This window comes from Rhamphochromis sp. 'chilingali', assembly GCF_963969265.1.
Source record: "Rhamphochromis sp. 'chilingali' genome assembly, chromosome: 9".
Taxonomy (NCBI): domain Eukaryota; kingdom Metazoa; phylum Chordata; class Actinopteri; order Cichliformes; family Cichlidae; genus Rhamphochromis; species Rhamphochromis sp. 'chilingali'.
The window spans coordinates 2,660,835-2,687,537 of record NC_137936.1 but is presented as its reverse complement, the minus strand read 5'-3'; the positions used below and the strand labels follow the sequence as shown (position 1 = coordinate 2,687,537).

The 26,703-nt window shown below is 48.3% G+C and overlaps 1 protein-coding gene across 1 annotated transcript; it reads left to right on the top strand.

Annotated features, from left to right (window-relative positions):
* Positions 1–21,502: 21,502 nt before the first annotated feature.
* LOC308402667 (uncharacterized protein) lies at positions 21,503–24,274 on the top strand. Its single transcript, XM_080891657.1, has 7 exons — positions 21,503–22,711; positions 22,784–22,819; positions 22,897–23,067; positions 23,198–23,323; positions 23,508–23,570; positions 23,657–23,758; positions 23,855–24,274. Exons 1-7 carry the CDS (start codon positions 22,639–22,641, stop codon positions 23,956–23,958), a joined length of 675 nt encoding a protein of 224 aa, XP_080747783.1. The 5' UTR covers positions 21,503–22,638; the 3' UTR covers positions 23,959–24,274.
* The last annotated feature ends 2,429 nt before the right edge of the window (positions 24,275–26,703 follow it).

Genomic DNA, 26,703 nt, shown 5'->3' with positions numbered 1-26,703 from the left:
GCTAACCCAAAATTACCATACGTCCTCCATACTGATGCGAGCACCTCTGGGTTAGGGGCAGCCTTGTATCAAGAACAGGATGGTGAAGTGAGGGTTATTGCCTACGCAAGTAGAAGACTTTCACCCAGTGAAAAGCGGTATCCAGCTCATAAACTGGAATTTCTTGCATTAAAGTGGTCCATTGTAGAGAAGTTCCAAGATTATCTCTACGGGAACACATTCACGGTTTTAACGGACAACAACCCATTGACCTATGTTTTGAAGTCAGCCAAGCTTGATGCTGCCAGCTATCGCTGGTTGGCCGCTCTCTCCACCTTCGACTTTAATATTAAGTATCATGCTGGTAAGAGCAATCAAGATGTAGATGGCCTCTCTAGGCGGCCACATGATACTGTGGATGATGACTATGCTTCTCTTGAAGAAAAAGAGCGAATGAAACAATTCGCTTCCCATCATCTCTCTTCATCTCCCAACAGACAAGATGTGACAGCTGACACATTCAGTGTCTTGTGCCACCGTCATCTCTTAGGTGAATCTGACAATAGCCTACCTTCTATCACTTTGGTAGAGTCCCTTGCTCTACATACCGATGCGGTGCCAGACGTCTACGCAGATGATGGAACATTAGGTTGTTCTGTCATACCTACCTATAGTGAGGTAGAACTCCAACAGCATCAGAGGTCTGACCCAATTATTGGGTATGTGGTCAACATGTTAGAAAATGGAGGTGAAGCAAATTCCAATCCTAACTCTGCATCCTTAGAGCTTAAACTAATGCTCAAAGAGTGGAAACGTTTGGAACTGAAAAATGGTCTCCTCTACAGAACCCGCAAATCAGGTGAAAATGTCACCTTTCAGCTTGTCGTCCCTGAGTCTTTAAGGTCCACCATTCTCACTTGCCTTCATGACGACATGGGGCATATGGGTTTGGAAAGAACCCTCGACTTGGTTAGGTCAAGATTTTATTGGCCTAAAATGGCAACTGATGTAGAGAGAAAGATTAAGTCTTGCGGACGTTGTGTTAGAAGAAAGACTCTTCCTGAAAGAGCAGCACCTCTTGTGAGTATCCAAACAACCCGTCCCATGGAACTGGTATGCATGGACTATTTATCCTTGGAGCCTGACAGTCACAACACCAAAGACATTCTGGTCATAACTGATCATTTCACCAAATACGCTGTTGCTATGCCAACAAAAGACCAAAAGGCTACAACAGTTGCGAAGTGTCTTTGGGAGCAGTTTCTGGTGCATTATGGTTTTCCTGAGCGCCTGCTTAGTGATCAGGGCAGGGATTTTGAGTCCCAACTCATTAAAGAGCTCTGTGCCCTAGCTGGTATCACGAAGGTGCGCACCAGTCCTTATCATCCACGGGGAAACCCAGTTGAACGGTTCAACCGAACTCTTCTTGGCATGTTAGGAACTCTACGAGACAAAGAGAAAACTCATTGGCGCGATTATGTGAAACCACTAACTCACGCCTATAATTGCACCAAGAACGAGACCACTGGGTTTAGCCCATACGAGTTAATGTTTGGTCGCCAGCCGAGGCTTCCCGTGGATATTGCATTCTGCCTGCCAGTTAAAGATGGCTCTCCTACATCTCACTCTCAGTATGTGAGAGCTCTGAAGGGTCGCCTTCAAGAGAGCTATCAGATCGCTGCCAAAAACTCTCAGAAGGTTGCTGAACGGAATAAACGCCGTTTTGACAAAACTGTCAGGGAGTCAACTTTGGAGAAAGGTGATCAAGTGCTAGTGCGGAACCTGCGACTTCGGAATAAACACAAACTTGCAGATAAGTGGGAGTCAACCATGTACAGAGTGGTGGAAAAGATGGTAGACCTACCTGTGTATGTTGTACAGCCTATGAATGGAGATGGTCCTATTCGAACTCTTCACAGGGATCTCTTACTCCCTTGTGGTGACTTATCTGAAGCTGAGGAAGTTGACCAGGTCAAGCCAAAGAGTTGCAGGCCAAGAACGAGGCGCAGTCAGCCTCTGTTACTGGAGGAGCAATCAAAATCTGAAGATGACTCACCTGTCTATCCTAGGCAGTCTTCTGTCATTCCTGGAAAGTTGGTTCAGGTGTTTGAAATCCCGAAGAGACGACAGCAAACAGGAAAAACAGTACCGGAGGGTAGTTGTATACCAGCTACGCCAGAAGACTGTGTAAACCCTCAGCCTCAGAATGAGCCTTGCAGAGGCAGCTCCCCTTTGCTGCCTGCAGAGCCTGTAGGGGTACCTCCTGAAGTAGCTGAAGGAGAGGAGCCAGATGTTGTGGCTGAGCAACACCCTACTGAAGACGATGTAACTTTACCAACTATGACTAATCAAAAATCAGCTGTGGCCGAAGACAGCATTGATGTACCGTCCATTGATGTAGAGGCTCCTATAGCTACGGAAACCATTGATCTGAACCCACAAACCCCTGAGGTAGCTCTGGAGCATAAGGAAACTGTTGACAGTGGAGAAAAAAATGACCATGTTCGTAAGTCAGAAAGGACACGTCGACCACCAAGGCGCTTCCATTATCCTGAGTTGGGAAATCCCTTAATTTCCTTTGCGCAGAGCCTCATAGAGAGCTTTAACCAAGCACTTTATACAATAGGTGACTATGAGAGTTCATCTGTAGACCACACCATGACGCATGAAGGGGCTCATGCTGGGTCAAAGGGGGAGGGTGTAACCCATGTGAAATACAGGGCTGCAAAATCCCTTTTTGTAATCTAAGGCTATAGCCTGTTATTGTCACAAGGGGGCGCTGTGATGCAGTCTTGTGTTCTGACGACCTTGCGTCTAGTGCGCAGGAAGTATTACCTCTCTCTTCCTGTGAGATCTTCCCTCTGATGGCGGTCAAGTACGTGTCGGAGCGCATGGAAAAAGTATCTTGGTATGCAATACTGCAACCCGGTTAATGAGACCAGATTGTTTTACGTATAAATGCTAATAAGGTACTCTTTTATTAGGCCCCGAACTCTGACCACAAAGGGAATAACGTCTGTCAAGTTATTTGTGTCTGAAAATCCCGGTGAGTCACGTGCTTTCGTTAGCTACCTGTTAAGTTAGATAATGTATTTCACTAGCCGATTCAGCTCAGAAACCTTTGAACAAAAACCAATCGGGAGCTATGAGAATCTGGCGTGTTGTTTCACTTCTCCTGTTGTTCTTTACAGTGTGTTATAAGTGTTGAATGCTTTGAGCTAAACGATGCCGATGCTAGATGCGATGCTAGCTGCTAATAGCTGTTAGCCACCCCACCCCGCTGAAGCCATATTCCGATCGGGGAGGTATTCAAGTAGAAGCAATAGCTCTGTTTATATTAGAATGGTTATGTCTTAATAGATATGAGCATATTTCAAGTTTAATAGTATTTGCACTGAATTAAGTTACATTTTCTTGTAAGCCTTAAGGATGAATGTCACTTTCATTGCTATGACTGTTTACATTACTGTTTAAGCTGCTGATGTTCTTTGTTGTGATATAATTTTGATAAAATTGTTGATACTGGTACAAACAAGTTACTGTAACTCTTGTAACTTGGTAAAGCTAAAGGGAATGCCATTTGTGATTAATACATTTGGAAAAGAAGTTAATGAGCTCATGTTAAGAACACAAAATGGGAAAAGAAATTGATTGTTCTGCACTGTTTGTGTAGATTGGTTTTTTTGAACTACTAGAAGGATTCTGGGGAACCACTGACGGCGAGAACAGCCCAAATGAGATCCTGGATGATCGTGAAATGGTGTGGCCAGCCATGCGATCGGATTGTGGGATTTGCCTGAGAAACTGATTCAAGCAACCCTGGATTACAGATAAGCCCTATGCACTACTTTTCCTACCCGGATAATAGGGTTTGCACACTGACAATTCCCCTACAGTACACCTGTTTGGGTTTTCAACGACTTTAAAGGCCAATTCAGACTGGACAATTCAAACTTCACAACAGGAACACTTTAATCTGTTTCATTCATTCCCAAGAGCTCTGATACTGTTCAGTATAAATCTTCCATTTAAATGTCTTTATTTTGTTTTGTTTTACATGTATTCACCTTTAAAATGCACTATTAGTGTGCAATTTGGGTTATTGTGTTGTATATGTATATAAATGGTACTGAGGCAATAAAGGTCCCAGTTATTCACTTCCAAGCCAACTCCTTTTGTGAGTCCCCAAAACAAAACCTCCTCCTGAACCTAGTAAGATGTCTAGGGTCTCTATTTGAAGTGAGAGTGTACTGGTCCTGAGTAGAGGCGCTACACCATCATCACCACATCAGGGCCTGTGCTACTCGTTGATACCATCCACATTTCACCAGGGCTTGTGTTGCTGGCTGATGCGATCCACAATACACAAGGGCCACTGCTACTGGCTGAAGACATTCACGTTACACCAGGGCCTGTGGTGCTGGCCAATACCATCGATATTTCACCAGGGCCACTTTTGTTGGCTGAGGCCATAAACTTTACATCAGGGACAGTGCTTCCTGTGAGGGCATCTTCACCACACCAGGGCCTGTACTGTTGGCTGAGGCCATCCACATAACACCTGGGCCTTTGGTGCTGGCCAATACCATCCATATTTCACCAGGGCCACTTTTGTATGCTGAGGCCGTACGTTTTACACCAGGGAGAGTGCTTCCTGTGAGGCGATCTTCACCACACAAGGTTGTTTGCTGTTCGCTGAGGCAATCCATATTACAACAGGGCCTGTCCTACTGGGTGAGGACATTTACATTTCACCAGGGCTTGTGGTGATGGCTGAGGTCAACTACATTTCACCAGGGCCTGTGTTGGTGGCTGATCCCATCCACAATATAAAAAAGCATGTGCTACTGGATGATGCCATCCACATTGCAACAGGGCCACTGCTACCTGTGAGGCGATATTCACAACACCAGGGCCTGGTCTGCTTGCTGATACCATCCTCATTTCACCAGGGCCTGAGTTGCTGGCTCATGCCATCCACATTACACCAGGGCCAGTGCTCCTTGTGAGGCCATACTCACCACACCAGGGCCTGTGCTGCTGGCTTATACCATTCTCCTTTCACCAGGGCCTGCGTTGCTGGCTGAGGCCAACTACATTTGACCAGGGACTGTGCTACTCGTTGATTGCATCCACATTACACCCGGGCCTGTTTTGCTGTCCGAAACCATCCACATTTCACCATGGCTTGTGTTGCTGGCTGATGACATTCACAAAACACAAGAGCCTTTGATACTGGCTGATGCCATCCACATTACACCAGGGCCACTGGTGTTGGCTGAGGACATTCACATTACACCAGGGCCTATGCCAATACCATTCACATTACACCAGGGCCTGTGGTCCTGGCCAATACATCCACATTTCACCAGGGCCAGTGTTGTTGGCTGAGGCCACCCAGATTACACCACTGCCAGTGCTTCCTATGATGCCATAATCACCACATCAGGGCCTGTGCTACTCGTTGATACCATCCACATTTCACCAGGGCTTGTGTTGCTGGCTGATGCGATCCACAATACACAAGGGCCTCTACTACTGGCTGAAGACATTCACATTACACCAGGGCCTGTGGTGCTGGCCGATACCATCGATATTTGAGCAGGGCCACTGTTGTTGGCTGAGGCCATAAACTTTACACCAGGGAGAGTGCTTCCTGTGAGGCGATCTTCACCACACAAGGTTCTTTGCTGTTGGCTGAGGCCAACTACATTTCACCAGGGCCTGTGGTCATGGTTGATGCCATCCACATTACACCAGGGCCAGTGGTGTTGGCTGAGGACATTCACATTACACCAGGGACAGTGCTTCCTTTGAGGCCATCTTCACCACGCCAGGGCCTCTGCTGCTCATTGATGCCATCCACATTACACCTGGCCCTTTGATGCTGACCGATATAATGCACATTTAACCAAGGACAGTGTTGTTAGATGAGGCCATCCACTTTAAAACAGGGCCTGTGCTTCTGGCTGAGGACATCTACATTTCACCAGGGCCTGTGGTCATGGTTGATGCCATCCACATTACACCAGGGCCACTGTAGTTGGCTTAGGCCATACACTTTACACCAGGGACAGTTCTTCCTGTGAGGCCATCATCACCACACCAGGGCCAGTGCTACTTGCTGATGCCATCCACAATACACCTGGGCCTGTGGTGCTGACCAATATCATGCACAATTCACCAGGGCCAGTGGTGTTGGCTAAGGCTATTCACATTACACCAGGGTGTGTGGTGCTGACCAATACCATCCACATTTCACCAGGGCCAGTGTTGTTGGCTGAGAACATCCACATCACACCAGGGACAGTGCTTCCTGTGATTCCATCAACACCACACCAGGGCCTGTGGTGCTGGCCAATACCATCCACATTTCACCAGGGCAACTGTTCTTAGCTGAGGCCATACACATTACACGGGGAACAGTGCTTCCTGTGAGGCGATCTTAACCACACCAGGGAGTGTGCTTTTGGATGAGGCCATCCACATTGCACCAGGGCCTTTGGTGCTAGCTAAGGCCATTCACATTAAACCAGGGCCTGTGGTGCAGACCAATACGATCCATATTTCACCAGGTACACTGTTGTTGGCTGAGGCCATACACATAACACCAGGGACAGTGCTTTTGGCTGAGGCCATCATCACCACACCAGGGTGTGTGGTGCTGGATGAGGCCATCCACATTACACTAGGGCCTGTGGTACTCGTTGATGCAATCCACATTACACCAGGGCCTGTGGTGCTGGCCAATACCATCCACATTTCAACAGGGCCACTGCTGTTGGCTGAGGCCATACATATTACACCAGGGACAGTGCTTCCTGTGAGGCCATCTTCACCACACCACTGCCTGTCTTACTGGCAGAGGCCATCCACATTACAAGCGGGCCTTTGGTGTTGTCCGAAACCATCCACATTTCACCAGGGATTGTGTTTCTGCCTGATGACATCCACAAAACACAGGGGCCTGTGATACTGGCTGATGCCATCCACATTACACCACTACCAGTGCTTCCTGTGAGGCCATCATCACCACACCAGGGCCTGTGGTGCTGAACAATACGATCCATATTTCACCAGGGCCACTGTTGTTGGATGAGGCCATCCACATTACACTAGGGCCTGTGTTACACGTTGATAGCATCCACATTACACCAGGGACAGTGCTTCCTGTGAGGCCATCTTCACCACACCACTGCCTGTCTTACTGACAGAGGCCATCCACATTACACCCGGGCCTTTGGTGTTGTCCGAAACAATCCACATTTCACCAGGGCTTGTGTTTCTCCCTGATGACATCCACAAAACACAGGGGCCTGTGATACTGGCTGATGCCATCCACATCAAACCACTACCAGTGCTTCCTGTGAGGCCATCATCACCACACAGGGGCCTGTGGTGCTGGATGAGGCCATCCACATTACACCTGGGCCAGTGGTGCTGGCCAATACCATCCACATTTCACCAGGGCCACTGTTGTTGGCTGAGGCCATCCACATTACACCACTGCCAGTGCTTCCTTTGATTCATTCATCACCACACCAGGGCCTGTGGTGCTGGCCAATACATCCACATTTCACCAGGGCCAGTGTTGTTGGCTGAGGACATACACTTTACACCAGGGACAGTGCTTCCTGTGAGGCCATCTTCACCCGACCAGGGCCTCTGCTGCTTGTTGATGCCATCCACATTACACCAGGGCCTGTGCTACTGGCTGATGCCATCTACAATACACAAGGGCCTGTGCTACTCGCTGATGCAATCCACATTACTCCAGGTTTAGTGGTGTTGGCTGAGGACATTCACATTACACCTGGGCCTCTGGTGTTCAACGATATCATGCACATTTCACCAGATCAAGTGGTGTTGGCTATGGCCATCCACATTACACCAGGGCCAGTGCTCCCTGTGAAGCCATCTTCACCACACCACTGCCTGTGTTTTACCAGGGCCTGCGTTGCTGGGTCATGCCATCCACATTTCACAAGGGCCTGTGTTACTCGTTGATGCCATCCACATTACACCAGGGCCTGTGGTGCTGGCCAATACCATCCACATTTCACCAGGGCCAGTGTTGCTGGCTGAGGCCATCCACATTACACCAGGGACAGTGCTTCCTGTGATTCCATCATCACCACACCAGGGCCTTTGGTGCTGGCCAATACCATCCACATTTCACCAGGGCCACTGTTGTTGGCTGAGGCCATAAACATAACACCAGGGACAGTGCTTTTGGCTGAGGCCATCATCACCACAACAGGGCGTGCGGTGCTGGATGAGGCCATCCACATTACACTAGGGCCTGTGGTACTCGTTGATGCCATCCACATTACACCAGGGCCTGTGGTGCTGGCCAATACCATCCACATTTCACCAGGGCCACTGTTGTTGGCTGAGGCCATACACATTACACCAGGGACAGTGCTTCCTGTGAGGCCATCTTCACCACACCACTGCCTGTGTTGCTGGCAGAAACCATCCACATTACACCCGGGCCTGTGGTGTTGTCCGAAACCATCCACATTTCACCAGGGCTTTTGTTTCTGCCTGATGACATGCACAAAACACAAGGGCCCGTGATACTGGCTGATACCATCCACATTACACCACTACCAGTGCTTCCTGTGAGGCGATCATCACCACACCAGGGCCTATGATGCTGGATGAGGCCATCCACATTACACCAGGGCGTGTGGTGCTGGCCAATACCATCCATATTTCACCAGGGCCAGTGTTGTTGGCTATGGCCATTCACATTACACCAGGGTGTGTGGTGCTGACCAATACCATCCATATTTCACCAGGGACAGTGTTGTTAGATCAGGCCATCCACATTACATCAGGGCCTGTGATACTGGCTGAGGACATTTACATTTCACCAGGGCCTGTGGTCATGGCTGAGGCCAACTACATTTCACCAGGGCCTGTGTTGGTGGCTGATCCCATACACAATATACAAAGGCCTGTGCTACTGGCTGATGCCATCCACATTACACCAGGGCCAGTGCTCCCTGTGAAGCCATCTTAACCACACCACTGCCTGTGTTTTACCAGGGCCTGCGTTGCTGGGTCATGCCATCCACATTAAACCAGGGCCTGTGCTACTGGCTGAGGCCAACTACATTTCACAAGGGCCTGTGCTACTCGTTGATGCCATCCACATTACACCAGGGCCTGTGGTGCTGGCCAATACCATCGACATTTCACCAGGGCCACTGTTGTTGGCTGAGGCCATACACTTTATACCAGGGACAGTGCTTCTTGTGAGGCCATCTTCACCACACCAGGGCCAGTGCTACTCGCTGATGCCATCCACATTACACCTGGGCCTGTGGTGCTGACCAATATCATGCACAATTCACCAGGGCCAGTGGTGTTGGCTAAGGCTATTCACATTACACCAGGGCCTGTGGTGCTGACCAATACCATCCACATTTCACCAGGGCCAGTGTTGTTGGCTGAGGCCATCCACATTACACCAGGGACGGTGCTTCCTGTGATTACATCATCACCACACCAGGGCCTGTGGTGCTGGCCAATACCATCCTCATTTCAACAGGGCCACTGTTCTTAACTGAGGCCATACACATTACACCAGGGACAGTGCTTCCCTTGAGGCCATCTTCACCCAACCAGGGCCTCTGCTGCTCGTTGATGCCATCAACTTTACACCTGGGCCTTTGGTGCTGACCAATATCATGCACATTTCACCAGGGCCAGTATTGTTGGCTGAGGCTATTCACATTACACAAAGGCCTGTGCTACTAGCTGATGACATTCACATTACACCAGGGCCTGTGGTGCTGGCCAACACCATCCACATTTCACCAGGGCCACTGTTGTTGGCTGAGGCCATACACGTTACACAAGGGACAGTGCTTCCTGTGAGGCCATCTTCATCACAACAGAGCCTGTACTGTTGGCTGAGGCCATCCACATTCCTCCAAGGCAAATGTAGTTGGCTTCTACCATCCACATAACACCAGGGACTGTGCTTCTTGTGATTCCATCATCACCACACCAGGGCCTGTGGTGCTGGCCAATACCATCCACATTTCACCAGGGCCACTGTTGTTGGCTTAGGCCATACACTTTACACCACGGACAGTGCTTCCTGTGAGGCCATCTTCACCCAACCAGGGCCTCTGCTGCTCGTTGATGCCATCCACATTACACCTGGGCCTGTGGTGTTGGCTAAGGCTATTCACATTACACCAGGGTGTGTGGTGCTGGCCAGTACCATCCACATTTCACCAAGGCAAATGTTGTTTGCTTCTACCATCAACATAACACCAGGGACGGTGCTTCCTGTGAGGCCATCTTCACCCGACCAGGGCCTCTGCTGCTTTTTGATACCATTCACATTACACCAGGGCCTGTGTACTGGCTGATGCCATCCACAATACACAAGGGCCGGTGCTACTGGCTGATGCCATCCACGTTACACCAGGGCCAGTGCTCCCTGTGAGGCCATCTTCACCACACCAGGGCGTGCGTTGCTGGCTGATGTGATCCACAATTCAAAGGGCCTGTGCTACTGGCTAAGGCCATTCACATTAAACCAGGGCCAGTGGTGTTGGTTGAGGACATTCACATTACACCTGGGCCTGTGGTGCTGAACCATTTCATGCACATTTCACCAGATCAAGTGGTGTTGGCTAACGCCATTCACATTACACCAGGGTGCGTGGTGCTGTCCAATACCATCTATATTTCACCAGGGACAGTGTTGTTAGATGAGGCCATCCATATTACAACAGGGCCTGTGCTACTGGCTGAGGACATTTACATTTCACCAGGGCCTGTGGTCATGGCTGAGGCCAACTACATTTCACCAGGGCCTGTGTTGGTGGCTAATCCCATCCACAATATACAAAGGCCTGTGCTACTGGCTGATGCCATCCACATTACACCAGGGCCAGTGCTCCCTGTCAAGCAATCTTCACCACACCACTGCCTGTGTTGTTGGCTGAGGCCATACACGTTACACAAGGGACAGTGCTTCCTGTGAGGCCATCTTCATCACAACAGAGCCTGTACTGTTGGCTGAGGCCATCCACATTCCTCCAAGGCAAATGTAGTTGGCTTCTACCATCCACATAACACCAGGGACTGTGCTTCTTGTGATTCCATCATCACCACACCAGGGCCTGTGGTGCTGGCCAATACCATCCACATTTCACCAGGGCCACTGTTGTTGGCTTAGGCCATACACTTTACACCACGGACAGTGCTTCCTGTGAGGCCATCTTCACCCAACCAGGGCCTCTGCTGCTCGTTGATGCCATCCACATTACACCTGGGCCTGTGGTGTTGGCTAAGGCTATTCACATTACACCAGGGTGTGTGGTGCTGGCCAATACCATCCACATTTCATCAAGGCAAATGTTGTTTGCTTCTACCATCAACATAACACCAGGGACGGTGCTTCCTGTGAGGCCATCTTCACCCGACCAGGGCCTCTGCTGCTTTTTGATACCATTCACATTACACCAGGGCCTGTGTACTGGCTGATGCCATCCACAATACACAAGGGCCGGTGCTACTGGCTGATGCCATCCACGTTACACCAGGGCCAGTGCTCCCTGTGAGGCCATCTTCACCACACCAGGGCGTGCGTTGCTGGCTGATGTGATCCACAATTCAAAGGGCCTGTGCTACTGGCTAAGGCCATTCACATTAAACCAGGGCCAGTGGTGTTGGTAGAGGACATTCACATTACACCTGGGCCTGTGGTGCTGAACCATTTCATGCACATTTCACCAGATCAAGTGGTGTTGGCTAACGCCATTCACATTACACCAGGGTGCGTGGTGCTGTCCAATACCATCTATATTTCACCAGGGACAGTGTTGTTAGATGAGGCCATCCATATTACAACAGGGCCTGTGCTACTGGCTGAGGACATTTACATTTCACCAGGGCCTGTGTTGGTGGCTAATCCCATCCACAATATACAAAGGCCTGTGCTACTGGCTGAGGCCAACTACATTTCACCAGGTCCAGTGCTCCCTGTGAAGCCGTCTTCACCACACCACTGCCTGTGTTGCTGGCTGATACCATCCACATTTTACCATTGCCTGTGCTACTCGTTGATGCCATCCACATTACAGCAGGGCCTGTGCTACTTGCTGATGCCATCCACAATACACAAGGGCCTGGGCTTTTGGCTGATGCCATCCACATTAAACCTGGGCCTGTGGTGCTGAACGATATCATGCACATTTCACCAGATCAAGTGGTGTTGGCTATGGCCATCCACATTTCACCAGGGCCACTGTTGTTGGCTGAGGCCATACACTTTACACCAGGGACAGTGCTACTGGCTGATGCCATCAACAATACACAAGGGCCTGTGCTGCTGGCTGATGCCATCCACATTACACCAGGGCAAGTGGTGTAGGCTATGGCCATTCACATTACACCAGGTTGTCTGCTACTCGTTGATTCCATGCACATTTCACCAGGGTTTGTGTTGCTGGCTGATGCGATCCACATTACACCAGGGCCAGTGCTTCCTGTGAGGTCATCTTCACCCGACCAAGGCCTCTGCTGCTCGTTGATGCCATCCACATTACACCTGGGCCTGTGCTCCTGGATGATGCCATCCATAATATATAAGGGGCTGTGCTACTGGTTGAGGATATTTACATTTCACCAGGGCCTGTGGTCATGACTGAGGCCAATTACATTTCACCAGGGCCTGTGTTGGTGGCTGATCCCATCCACAGTTTACCAGTGCCTGTGCTTTTGGCTGATGCCATTCACATTACACCAGGGCCAGTGGTGGTGGCTGAGGACATTCACATTACACCTGGGCCTTTGGTGCTGAACCATTTCATGCACATTTCACCAGATCAAGTGGTGTTGGCTATGGCCATTCACATTACACCAGGGTGTGTGGTACTGTCTAATACCATCCATATTTCACCAGGGACAGTGTTGTTAGATGAGGCCATCCATATTACAACAGGGCCTGTGCTACTGGCTGAGGACATTTACATTTCACCAGGGCCTGTGGTCATGGCTGAGGCCAACTACATTTCACCAGGGCCTGTGTTGGTGGCTGATCCCATCCACAATATACAAAGGCCTGTGCTACTGGCTGATGCCATCCACATTACACCACGGCCAGTGCTCCCTGTGAAGCCATCTTCACCACACCACTGCCTGTGTTGCTGGCAGAGGCCATCCACATTGCACCAGGGACAGTGTTCCCTGTGAGGCCATATTCACCACACCAGGGCCTGTGCTGCTGGCTGATACCATCCACATTTTACCAGGGCCTGCGTTGCTGGGTCATGCTATCCACATCCATTGATGTCATCCACATTACACCAGGGACAGTGCTTCCTTTGATTCATTCATCACCACAACAGGGCCTGTGTTACTGTCAGGGGCCATCCACATTTCACCAGGGCTTGTGTTTCTGCCTGATGACATCCACAAAACACAGGGGCCTGTGGTGCTGGATCAGGCCATCCACATTACACCAGGGCCTGTGGTGCTGGCCAATACCATCCACATTTCACCAGGGCCAGTGTTGTTGGCTGAGGCCATCCACATTACACCACTGCCAGTGCTTCCTTTGATTCATTCATCACCACACCAGGGCCTGTGGTGCTGGCCAATACCATCCACATTTCACCAGGGCCACTGTTGTTGGCTGAGGCCATACACTTTACACCAGGGACAGTGCTTCCTGTGAGGCCATCTTCACCACACCAGGGCCTGTACTGTTGGATGAGGACATCCACATTACACCAGGGACAGTTCTTCCTGTGAGGCCATCATCACCACACCAGGGCCTGTGCTACTTGCTGATGCCATCCACAATACACCTGGGCCTGTGGTGCTGACCAATATCATGCACATTTCAAAAGGGCCATTGGTGTTGGCTAAGGCTATTCACATTACACCAGGGCCTGTGGTGCTGGCCAATACCATCCACATTTCACCAGGGCCACTGTTCTTAGATGAGGCCATACACATCACACCAGGAACAGTGCTTCCTGTGAGGCCATCTTCACCACACCAGGGAGTGTGCTTTTGGATGAGGCCATCCACATTACACCAGGGCCTGTGGTGCTGGCTAAGGCCATTCCCATTAAACCAGGGTGTGTGGTGCTGACCAATACCATACACATAACACCAGAGACAGTGCTTTCGGCTTAGGCCATCATCACCACACCAGGGCGTGTGGTGCTGGATGAGGCCATCCACATTACACTAGGGCCTGTGTTACTCATTGATGACATCCACATTAGACCAGGGCCTGTGTTGGTGGCTGATCTCATCCACAATATACAAAGGCCTGTGCTACTGGCTGATGCCATCCACATTACACCAGGGACAGTGCTTCCTGTGAAGCCATCTTCACCACACCACTGCCTGTGTTGCTGGCTGATACCATCCACATTTTACAATTGCCTGTGCTACTCGTTGATGCCATCCACATTACAGCAGGGCCTGTGCTACTGCCTGATGCCATCCACAATACACAAGGGCCTGTGCTTTTGGCTGATGCCATCCACATTAAACCTGGGCCTGTGGTGCTGAACGATATCATGCACATTTCACCAGATCAAGTGGTTTTGGCTATGGCCATTCACATTACACCAGGGTGTGTGGTGCTGACTAATACCATCCATATTTCACCAGGGACAGTATTTTTAGATGAGGCCATCCAAATTACAACATGGCCTGTGATACTGGCTGAGGACATTTACATTTCACCAGGGCCTGTGGTCATGGCTGTGGCCAACTACATTTCACCAGGGCCTGTGTTGGTGGCTGATCCCATCCACAATATACAAAGGACTGTGATACTGGCTGATGCCATCCACATTACACCCGGGGCAGTGCTCCCTGTGAGGCCATCTTCACCACACCAGGGCCTGCGTTGCTGGCTGATGTGATCCACAATTCACAAGGGCATGTGCTACTGGCTAAGGCCATTTACATTAAATCAGGTGTGTGGTGCTGACCAATACGATGGATATTTCACCAGGGCCACTGTTGTTGGCTGAGGCCATACACTTTACACCAGGGACACTGCTACTGGCTGATGCCATCAACAATACACAAGGGCCTGTGCTGCTGGCTGATGCCATCCACATTACACCAGGGCCAGTGGTTTTGGCTGAGGACATCCACATTACACCAGGGCCAATGCTCCCTGTGAGGCCATATTCACCACACCAGGGCCTGTGCTGCTGGCTGATACCATCCAAAATTTACCAGGTTCTGTGCTTTTGGCTGATGCCATTCACATTACACCAGGTTGTGTGCTACTCGTTGATTCCATCCACATTTCACCAGGGTTTGTGTTGCTGGCTAATGCGATCCACATTTCACCAGGGCCAATGTTGTTGGCTGAGGCCATCCACATTACACCAGGGCCAGTGCTGCCTGTGAAGACATCTTCACCACACCACTGCCTGTGTTGCTGACAGAGGCCATACACATTTCACCAGGGCCAATGCTCCCTGTGAGGCCATCTTCACCACACCAGGGCCTGCGTTGTGGGCTGATGTGATCCACAATTCACAACGGCCTGTGCTACTGGCTAAGGCATTTCACATTAAACCAGGGTGTGTGGTGCTGGCCAATACCATCCACATTTCACCAGGGCCACTGTCGTTGGCTGAGGCCATACACTTTACACCAGGGACAGTGCTTCCTGTGAGGCCATCTTCACCACACCAGGGCCTGTACTGTTGGATGAGGACATCCACATTACACCAGGGACAGTTCTTACTGTGAGGCCATCATCACCACACCAGGGCCTGTGCTACTTGCTGATGCCATCCACATTTCACCAGGGCCAAGGTTCTTAGCTGAGGCCATACACATTACACCAGGGACAGTGCTTCCCTTGAGGCCATCTTCACCCAACCAGGGCCTCTGCTGCTTGTTGATGCCATCCACAATACACCTGGGCCTTTGGTGCTGACCAATATCATGCACATTTCACCAGGGCCAGTGGTGTTGGCTAAAAGGCTATTCACATTACCCCAGGGTGTGTGGTGCTGACCAATACCATCCACATTTCACCAAGGTTTGTGTTGCTGTCTGATGCGATCCACAATACACAAAGGCCCGTGCTACTGGCTGAAGACATTCACATTACACCAGGGCCTGTGGTGCTGGCCAATACCATTGACATTTAACCAGGGCCACTGTTGTTGGCTGAGGCCATACACTTTTCACCAGGGACAGTGCTTCCTGTGAGGCCATCTTCAACACAACAGGGCCTGTACTGTTGGCTGAGGCAATCCACATTACTCCAGGGACTTTGGTGCTGGCTGATGCCATCCACAATACACAAGGGCCTGTGCTGCTGGCTGATGCCATCCACATTACACCAGGGCCTTTGGTGCTGGCCAATACAATCCACATTTCACCAGGGCCTGTGTTGGTGGCTGATCCCATCCACATTACACCACGGACAGTGTTTCCTGTGAGGCCATCTTCACCCGACCAGGGCCTCTGCTGCTCGTTGATGCCATCCACATTACACCAGGGTGTGTGGTACTGACCAATACCATCCATATTTCACCAGGTTCACTGTTGTTGGCTTCTCCTATCCACATTACACCAGGGACAGTGCTTCTTGTGAGGCCATCTTCACCACACCACTGCCTGTGATACTGTCAGTGGTCATCCACATTACACCAGTGCCTGTGGTGTTGTCCGAAACCATCCACATTTCACCAGGGCTTGCGTTTCTGCCTGATGACATCCACAAAACACAGGGAACTGTGATACTGGCTGATGCCATCCACATTACACCACTACCAGTGCTTCCTGTGAGGCCATCATCACCACAACAGGGCCTGTGGTGCTGGATGAGGCCATCCACATTACACAAGGGCCAGTGCTCCCTGTGAAGCCATCTTCACCACACCACTGTCTGTGTTGCTGGCTGAGGCCGTACACATTGCACCAGGGCCAATGCTCCCTGCGAGGCCATATTCACCACACCAGGGCCTGTGCTGCTGGCTGATACCATCCACATTTTACCAGGGCCAGTGGTGTTGGTTGAGGACATTCACATTACACCTGGGCCTGTGGTGCTGAACCATTTTATGCACATTTCACCAGATCAAGTGGTGTTGGCTATGGCCATTTACATTAGACCAGGGTGTGTGGTGCTGTCCAATACCATCTATATTTCACCAGGGACAGTATTGTTAGATGAGGCCATCCACATTACAACAGGGCCTGTGCTACTGGCTGAGGACATTTACATTTCACAAGGGCCTGTGGTCATGGATGAGGCCAACTACATTTCACCAGGTCCTGTGTTGGTGGCTGATCCCATCCACAATATACAAAGGCCTGTGCTACTGGCTGATGCCATCCACATTACACCAGGCCCAGTGCTCCCTGTGAAGCCATCTTCAGCACACCACTGCCTGTGCTACTCGTTGATACCATCCACATTTCACCAGGGTTTGTGTTGCTGGCTGATGCGATCCGCAATACACAAGGGCCTGTGCTACTGGGTGAAGAAATATTCACATTACACCAGGGCCTATGGTGCTGGCCAATACCATCCACATTTCGTCAGGACCACTGTTGTTGGCTGAGGCCATACACTTTACATCAGGGACAGTGCTTCCTGTGAGACCATCTTCACCACACCAGGGCCTGTGCTGCTGGCTGATACCATCCACATTTTACCAGGGCCTGCGTTGCTGGGTCATGCCATCCACATTTCACAAGGGCCTGTGGTGCTGGCCATATATCATCCACATTTCACAAGGGCCACTGTTGTTGGCTGAGGCCAAATACATTAGACCAGGGACAGTGCATCCTGTGAGGCCATCTTCACCACACCAGGGCCTGTGATACTCTCAGGGGTCATCGACCTTACACCAGGGCCTGTGGTGTTGTCCGAAACCATCCACATTTCACCAGTGCTTGTGTTTCTGCCTGATGACATCCACAAAACACAGGGGCCTGTGATACTGGCTGATGCCATCGACATTACACCACTACCAGTGCTTCCTGTGAGGCCATCATCACCACAGCAGGGCCTGTGGTGCTGGTTGAGGCCATGCACATTACACCAGGGCCTTTGGTGCTGGCCAATACCATCCACATTTCACCAGGGCCAGTGTTGTTGGCTGAGGCCATCCACATTACACCACTGCCAGTGCTTCCTTTGATTCATTCATCACCACACCAGGGCCTGTGGTGCTGGCCAATACCATCCACATTTCACCAGGACCACTGTTGTTGGCTGAGGCCATACATTTTACACAAGGGACAGTGCTTCCTGTGAGGCCATCTTCACCACACCAGGGCCTGTGCTACTTGCTGATGCCATCCACAATACACCTGGGCCTGTGGTGCTGACCAATATCATGCACAATTCACCAGGGCCAGTGGTGTTGGCTAAGGCTATTCACATTACACCAGGGCCTGTGGTGCTGGCCAATACCATCCACATTTCACCAGGACCACTGTTGTTGGCTGAGGGCATAAACTTTACATCACGGACAGTGCTTCCTGTGAGGCCATCTTCACGCCACCAGAGCCTCTGCTGCTCGTTGATACCATTCACATTACACAAGGGCCTGTGGTGCTCACCGATATCATGCACATTTCACCAGAGCCAGTGGTTTTGGCTAAGACCATTCACATTACACCAGGGTGTGTGGTGCTGACCAATACCATCCATATTTCACCATTGCCAGTGTTGTTAGATGAGGCCATCCACATTATAACAGGACCTGTGCTACTGGCTGAGGATATTTACATTTCACCAGGGCCTGTTTTGGTGGCTGATCCCATCCACAATATACAAAGGCCTTTGCTACTGGCTGATGCCATCAACATTACACTAGGGCCATTGCTCCCTGTGAATGGATATATGAAGTTGTACAAAAACGCTTTATTTCGTCAAGACAGTGCGTTTCTCAGTATTACATGCATTTCAATGGGGAACTCGCCCAAAATAAAGTATAGGTTTTCATTATGTGAATAACTTGAAAATCTTACCTCAAACAGCTGCAAAACCTGTTTGGCCAGCACGGGGATAATAATTTCTATAACATAAAGCCATAAACATGTGTGTCTGAGTCTTCTATCAAAAGTTACAGTTATTTATATGAAGTTGTACAAAAACGCTTTATTTCGCCAAGACAGTGCGTTTCTCACTATTACATCCATTTGAATGGGGAACTCGCCCGAAACAAAGTATAGGTTTTCATTATGTGAATAACTTGAATATCTTAGGTCACACAGCTGCAAAACCTGTTTACCCAGCACGGGGATATTGACTTCTATAAGATAAAGCCATAAATATGTATGTCTGAGTCTTCTATCAAAAGTTACAGCTATTTATATGAAGTTGTACAAAAACGCTTTATTTCGTCAAGACAGTGCGTTTCTTGCGATTTCCATGCATTTGAATTGGGAACTCGCCCGAAACAAAGTATAGGTTTTCATTATGTGAATAACTTGAATATCTTAGCTCACACAGCTGCAAAACCTGTTTGCCCAGCACGGGGATATTGAATTCTATAAGATAAAGCCATGAACATGTGTGTCTGATATGGAACGCCAGGACTGCCATAATGAATTAATTAAATACACCATTAAATAATTAATTAAATGTGGCAATAATTAATTAAAATTGGAATTAGTTAATTAAATAAATAGTTATGACACATGTAATTAATTAATTATTGACACATTTAATTAATTATTTATGTATTTCACATTTTAATTAATTATTGACACATTTAATTAATTAATTATTGACACATTTAATTAATTATTTATGTATTTCACATTTTAATTAATTATTGACACATTTAATTAATTATTGACACATTTAATTAATTATTTAATGATATATTTATTTATTTCATTTTGGCAGTCCTGGCGCCTGGCTCTCTTTATGAAATAATTTTATCTGTCAGCCTCACCCATCAAACTCAGGGGGCGGGGTTAACGCTGATCGAGTCAAAACCATTGCTTTGGCCTGGTAGCCATTGTTTCTAGCACACAACAACCGGCATGTGGAAGCTAACAGAACTGAGCTTTGAAAAACCCTGTTTGTGTGTTACCAAATACCGTTTTAATATTTTTTTAGCCGAGAATGTAGTGGTTTAATCTTCATGTGTCTGGTCGGTTTGTCAAGATACAGCATCTTTGCAAAAGTGTTTCGATGATTTCAGAGATGTCTGCCCAGTCTCACGGCAAAGCGTGGGATAGACCTGCTCGCCTCGCAAGCAATCCCACCGACAAAGCGCGGGCCCCGGTACACAGCTGTAGTAACCCCCGCTGACTTCTTTTACTGAGGTTATATTTATCGGTGTTTTATTTCCTGATGTTCTTATGTGTCCTACGTGTTTCAGTTGCCAATTCTGAATTATAACTAAAGAGAGTTAATCCCATACAGCTTATGACAAAATTTGATCCGAAGTGATTGATGGCCCTAATCACGACCTTTTGACCCCCCGCCCCTCCCCTCCGTGGGAAACCCCCAGCGTGACGAATCGTATCCGGAGAAAGGGGGGTGGGAAACCCCCCGCGTGACGAATCGTATCCTGAGAAAGGGGGGCGGACCCCGGAAGCGCGCCATCTGTTGCTAACCGTAACGAATTGCACCCCGAGAAAGGAGGGGTGAACCCCCGGAAGCGCGTCATCTGTTGTTGGGGGAAAAAAAAAGTTTTTAGAGGGAGGGGGAAAACCTCCGGAAGCGCGTCATCTGTTGTTGGGAAAAAAAGTTTTTAGAGAGGGGGAAACCTCCAGAAGCGCGCCATCTGTTGGAGGGGAATAAAAAAGCAGAGAGAGGAGTCCATCACAATTTCTAAGGCACAGACACAAGATGGATTTCCTTCTGCAGCCCCGCAGCGGTCCTGTGTCCGATGAGATCTGCTCTCCCAAAGAAGAAGGTTTTGAATATGACATATTCAAATACAGCATATTTACTATGGAAGGCATCGATCCGGACCTTATGACCCTACCGGAAATACTCCGGAAGTGTCTAGTCATTTTCAGACCTGTTGCATCATGTTCCCTAAGCACAGCGGTGATGCAGCAGATGATTCTGTGATGTATAGAGAGACAGAGCGGATGTAATTTTACTTTCTTAAGCTGCACCGGCGTTTGTAATGGAAATAAAGAGTGACTTCCTGTAGAGATTTCAATAGTATTTTATTTTCCTATAATACAGACGCTGTAAAAAACCTTTAAGATACACCATAGCTTGTGATGAAAAGAAGAACTTTCTATCCGCTTGTAACCTACAGGCTGCCTATGTGTAAAAAAAAAAAAAAAAAAAAAAAAAAATTGAATAAATATCGCTTAGTGAATACTACTTTTCCTTTTGAGAGTCCTTTTTTACAAGAGACTGAAAAAACAAACCAGCGACAGGCGATCTTGTTTCACACACACACACACACACACACACACACACACACACACACACACACACACACCCCTCTGTGGGAAAGAGTCAACCATGAGAGTTTTGTCGACTGCAATTGTCCATTTGGCAAAACAAATATCCGTCTCAAAGCCGTATTTTACCGTTGCAGAAAACAGACGGCGTTCGCAAGAAGGCCCACACACACACACACACACACACACACACACACACACACACACACACACACACACACACACACACACCCCCCGCAGGCCAAGGAGGAGTGAGACGGCAGATATCAGGTTTTTTTTTTTCTCAATGCTTATATCCTATAACACGCCCTCCAAAAAAATATTATTATTATTATTATTAAAACATCTATATGAGGTAGGTTTTACGCAACCTGCTCCTTGTCAGACCAAAGTAGAGAGTTTTTTCTTCAATACTTTAACAATAAGTTTTCTCAATATATAGAAAATGTTGATCCGCTGAGGAGTCAACATCCGATATTATCATTGCTTGTAACCCGGTTTCTTACATCTCCCCATAAAACTAGTCTTAGTGGAAAAAAAAAAAGCTCATATTCGAATAAGTTTATTAAAGCACCCCCCTCTGTGGGAAAGAGTCAACCATGAGCCGAGTTTTGTCAACAGCAATTGTCCATTTGGTAAAACAAATATCCGTCTCAAAGTCGTATTTTACCGTTGCAGAAAACAGAAGGCACACACACACACACACACACACACACACACACACACACACACACCCCGCGGGGCAAGGAGGAGTTTTTTTCTTCATTACTTTTTACAATAAGTTTTCTCAATAGATAGAAAATGATGACGCTGAGGAGTCAACATCCGATATTATCATTGCTTGTAACCCTGTTTCTTACATCTCCCCATAAAACTAGTCTTAGCGAGGAAAAAAAAGCTCATATTCGAATAAGTTTATTCCCCTCTGTGGGAACGAGTCAACCATGAGCCGAGTTTTGTCAACAGCAAGAACAAGGTCAGACAGCAATTGTCCATTTGGTAAAACAAATACCCGTCTCAAAGCCATATTTTACCGTTGCGGAATGGGGGAAAACAGACGGCGTTCGCAAGAAGCCAATCGAAAAAAAACAAACCCACTCTAACTACCGGTATTGTCAAGAGAAAGATGCGAAAAACAGATGCTTCGCTAGACTAGGATAAAATGAGAGAAGAAGCGGAAGGGGAGTCGCTATCTGTGACAGTTCTACCAATCGCGAGGAAGAATCCGAGAATATTATGTCAGCATCCCGTTCAAACAACGCCGCCGATCAGAGGGCCATCTCGCCGGATCTGTTCATACCTCACCCCGGTAAGTTTTTTTCTTTACGACTTTAGATTATATATCAACAGAGATGTCAATAATTTGATTACTTTCTTTTAGATTTCTACATCAATGATTTCACGCAAGTGGACTACGGTACGTTTAAATAAGTATATACCATTTTTTAAATAAGTTTAGATAGACTTGATTTAACCATGCTCTGATACTTACAGAAACAATCGATAATGCAGTGAGTAACAGCAGAAATCCGGCCGTTTTCCGCGGCGAATTAGAAGCCATATCCCCCGCAGAACCTCCGCCGCCGCCGCGTGGAAGAGAAGACGGCACTATTTTCGTCTCCGCATACCGGGAGAACCGCGGAGAAAAAAGTTTTAAAATCGAAGGTAAACAATATGATGCATTATCAGCCATTTTGTTGAATAACAGGATGTGACGGAGTAATCCGAGTGTGCTATACCGCCCCTCCCGACCCGGAGCAGATTTTTAAAAAAGTTTTGCTTTATTTCTCGACAGAGGTAACCGAGAATATACAGACCCCGCCGCAGCGAAAAGAAGAAGAAGAAGAAGAAGAAGACGACGACGTTATTTTCGTCAACGCATACCGGGAGAACTGCAGGAAAATACCTTTTAAACCAAAAGGTAAACAATATGATGCAATATCCGTCATTTCGATAAATATCAGGATGTGGCGGAGTAATCCGAGTGTGCTATACCGCCCCTCCCGACTTGGAGTGGTATAAAGCGAGCTAAAAAGTTTTTTTTTTTTTTGTTTTTTTTTTTTTTTTTATTAAATCTTTCTCTTTTCTGTTTTATTTCTCGGCAGCCGAGATTGCGGATATACCTATTCAACCCCCCTCCGCTACAGACAATCGCGCGGAGGAGCGAGGTAAATAAAAAGTTTTTTCATTCTCGAAAAATAGGAAAGAGGAGGTTTGTTTTCTTAAATCTCTTCTGTTTTATTTTCCCCGACAGAGACCGATACAGAAAATCAGACGGAAGAAAATCAGGCTGAGGAGGAACCGTCCAGATCGGCTCCTATCAGGAGAGTGAGAGCTCCTCTCGGAAGACTGAGAGGTAATTGACGGGGGGATGAATCGAACCTATTAAACTTCTCTGCTCTATAAAAAATGTAAGGTTTAAAAAATACATTCTGTCCGTCTTTTCTTACAGCTCGACGGATGCTTCATAAGAAGAGAATCCTTGAAAAACTCGCTTTCATGTACGTCGCAACAGTTCGCACATTTGCATCGATATACAGACACAAGGACCTGTAAAGTAAAAGCATGTAAAAGTCTGTGAATTAAGAAATAAAGAAAATCATGTCGGAAGAACACAGCATTCCTGAGGCTTTGTTGGAAGCCGTGGCAGAATTAAACAGAAACCATGAACATTTAGCCCCACCGTTAGAAAACAATATAGCCCCACCACCACCAAACGACCCTCTACAACCTTTAGAAAACGCATTGCAGATCCTCCTTCAAAACATTGAAAACGAGCGGCTTGCCGGTCTACTGAACTTTGACCCTCTGCAGCCGATAGAAAATGCTCTTCAGCTCTACGACCGGCAGCAGGGGGAGCAGCAGGTGCAGGTGGAGCAGCATCATCAACAGCAGCCCAGGGAGGAGGAGGAGGAGGAGGAGGACCGGCCTGCGGAGCATCAACAAGGAGGAGGAGGATCTCGGGTACAGAACGATGCGGTGACTCGCCGCGAACATTTTAATAATTTCGAAATAAGGCGAGTATTTAACATTCCCTCTCCGGATGAAGCGAGCGACCTCGCTCAATTTTACCTCAACGTCAGGGATAATTTTGTAGATCTAGCGGATAGGGTCAGACCGGAAGTTAGTCGTAACGACCGGGTTCAACTGGAGATCATCAGCGAGCACGCGCGAAATCACTCTGTTTTTAACGTCGATGACGAAAGCGCTGAAAACATTGTACCGGTTTTTGAGGACCTGCTAGCCAGGCTGATACAATCAAACGGAGCGATCGTCGCAGGCTCTCCCCTAGAAATTGTTGTGCAAGTAATTAGAAATCCTAGAGGCGGTGGCAGTAATGACCCGCGTAAAAAGATTCACAAAATGTTAGACGATGAAATTCTAGTCAAAAAGCGACGCTGTCTGTACGTGGTAAAAAACAAAAACGATAATCTGTGTTTTGCCATCAACCTGATTCACCTCACTCAACCTCATTTCACAGATAAACAGGCCCTGGAACGCGGCAGAGAGCTGCAGCGTTTAGCGGGGTTGAGCGATCGCACTCAGGTAACTCTCACAGACATAGGTAAATTCGAACAAATACTAAAACGTAAAATCGTCGTGTTTTACCGCCCGCCCGAGGACAGAACTCTTTCATTAATCGAAACAGACTACCCGAACACGCCTCACCCGCTGTACTTATTCTTATTCCACCATCACTATTACGGGATAAAAAATCTAAAAACATTTTTAGGAATTCAGTACATTTGCGACGAATGTCACCGCGGGTATTATAAAAGAGAAGAACACTTTTGCCAAAACCGCTGCAACCTCTGTTTTGACCCCGCATGCCCCTCTCACTTTCTGGACTCTGTAATCTGTACGGATTGTAACAGATCATGTCGCACACGTGCGTGTTATTTAAAGCACAAACAACCTAGAATTCACTCCGGTTCAGACCTCAGCGTTTGTCAACAATTGTATAAATGTCCGGACTGCAAGCACCTCTCCCGTCGCGGAATGCACAGGTGCACAGCCGCCAGATGTAAAATCTGTCGCGCGGAGCTTCCTCCCGACGACGATCAACACCTGTGTTACATCCAACCTTTGAAACATGAAAACTCTGATAACGCTTCCATAATCTTTTATGACTTTGAAACCTTCCCAGACAGGGAGGGGGCGCACGTCCCTTACCTAGTGTGCACAAAATCTCTAGAAGGAGAAGAGTGGCACGCTTACGGTGTAGACTGTGTTGAAAAGTTTCTCCAAAGATACAGAAGGAAAAAATATAGAGAGACCACGTTCGTTGCGCACAACGCGAAAGGGTTTGACAGCTATTTAATTCTAAGTCACCTGGTGGGGGGTGGGATGACGCCCTCTCTCATCATGCAAGGCAGTAAAATTATATGTTTCACAGAATCCGATTTCCTTCTCAAATTCATAGACTCGCTTTCTTTTCTCACCATGCGTCTCAGCGCTATGCCCAAAGCTTTAGGCTTCGAGGACAAATCCAAGGGATTTTTTCCTCACAAATTCAGCTCGCGGGACCGCTTAAAATACTCGGGTCCGTACCCTCCTCCTTCAGATTACGGGGTGGAGCGCATGTCACCAGCCGAAAGGGCAGAGTTTTTGCGATGGCACTGCGAGGCCTCCCGGGGAGTGTTTAACTTTGAAAAAGAATCCCTGTATTACTGCCGAAACGACGTTAATATTCTGAGAGAGGCGTGCGTAAAGTTCAGAGACGGGTTTATAGGCGAAACTAAAGTAGACCCTTTCAGCTGCGTCACTATAGCTTCAGCCTGCATGAAAGTGTTTCTCACCAATTTCCTACCCGAAAACAGTCTGGCTATCCCCTCGCCCGACAACTACGGGCGCAGGTTCAAAGCCTATTCGCACGCGTCCATTCAGTGGCTGGAGTGGGTAGCTCACTCTCAGAAAATTCCCGTTCAACACGCTCTCACAACCGGCGGAGAGAAAAAAATAGGCCCGTACTTTGTCGACGGATACGCGCTGATTAACGGGGAAAAGTGGGTGTGGGAATTTCTGGGATGCTTTTATCACGGCTGTCCAAAATGCTACAGGCCTGAGGAAATCTGCCCTTTGACCCGCGCTCCTTACGGGGACCTGCACGCCTCTGCCGAGGCGAGGCTCCGGGAGCTGAGAAACGTTTACAGAGTCCGCACGGTCACTCTGTGGGAGCACGAATGGAACGAGATGAAAAAATCGAACGAGGAGGTTATAAATTTTATGCGGAACTACGAAGTCCCGGAACCTCTGTCTCCTCGCTCGGGGCTTTACGGAGGCCGCACTTCGGCCTTGAGA

Coding starts and splice junctions, on each gene's coding strand:
- LOC308402667 (XM_080891657.1), top strand. CDS start 22,639: ATGTCAGCATCCCGTTCAAACAACGCCGCCGATCAGAGGGCCATCTCG. Junction 22,712..22,783: donor TCTGTTCATACCTCACCCCG/GTAAGTTTTTTT, acceptor ACTTTCTTTTAG/ATTTCTACATCAATGATTTC. Junction 23,759..23,854: donor TCCTCTCGGAAGACTGAGAG/GTAATTGACGGG, acceptor CTTTTCTTACAG/CTCGACGGATGCTTCATAAG.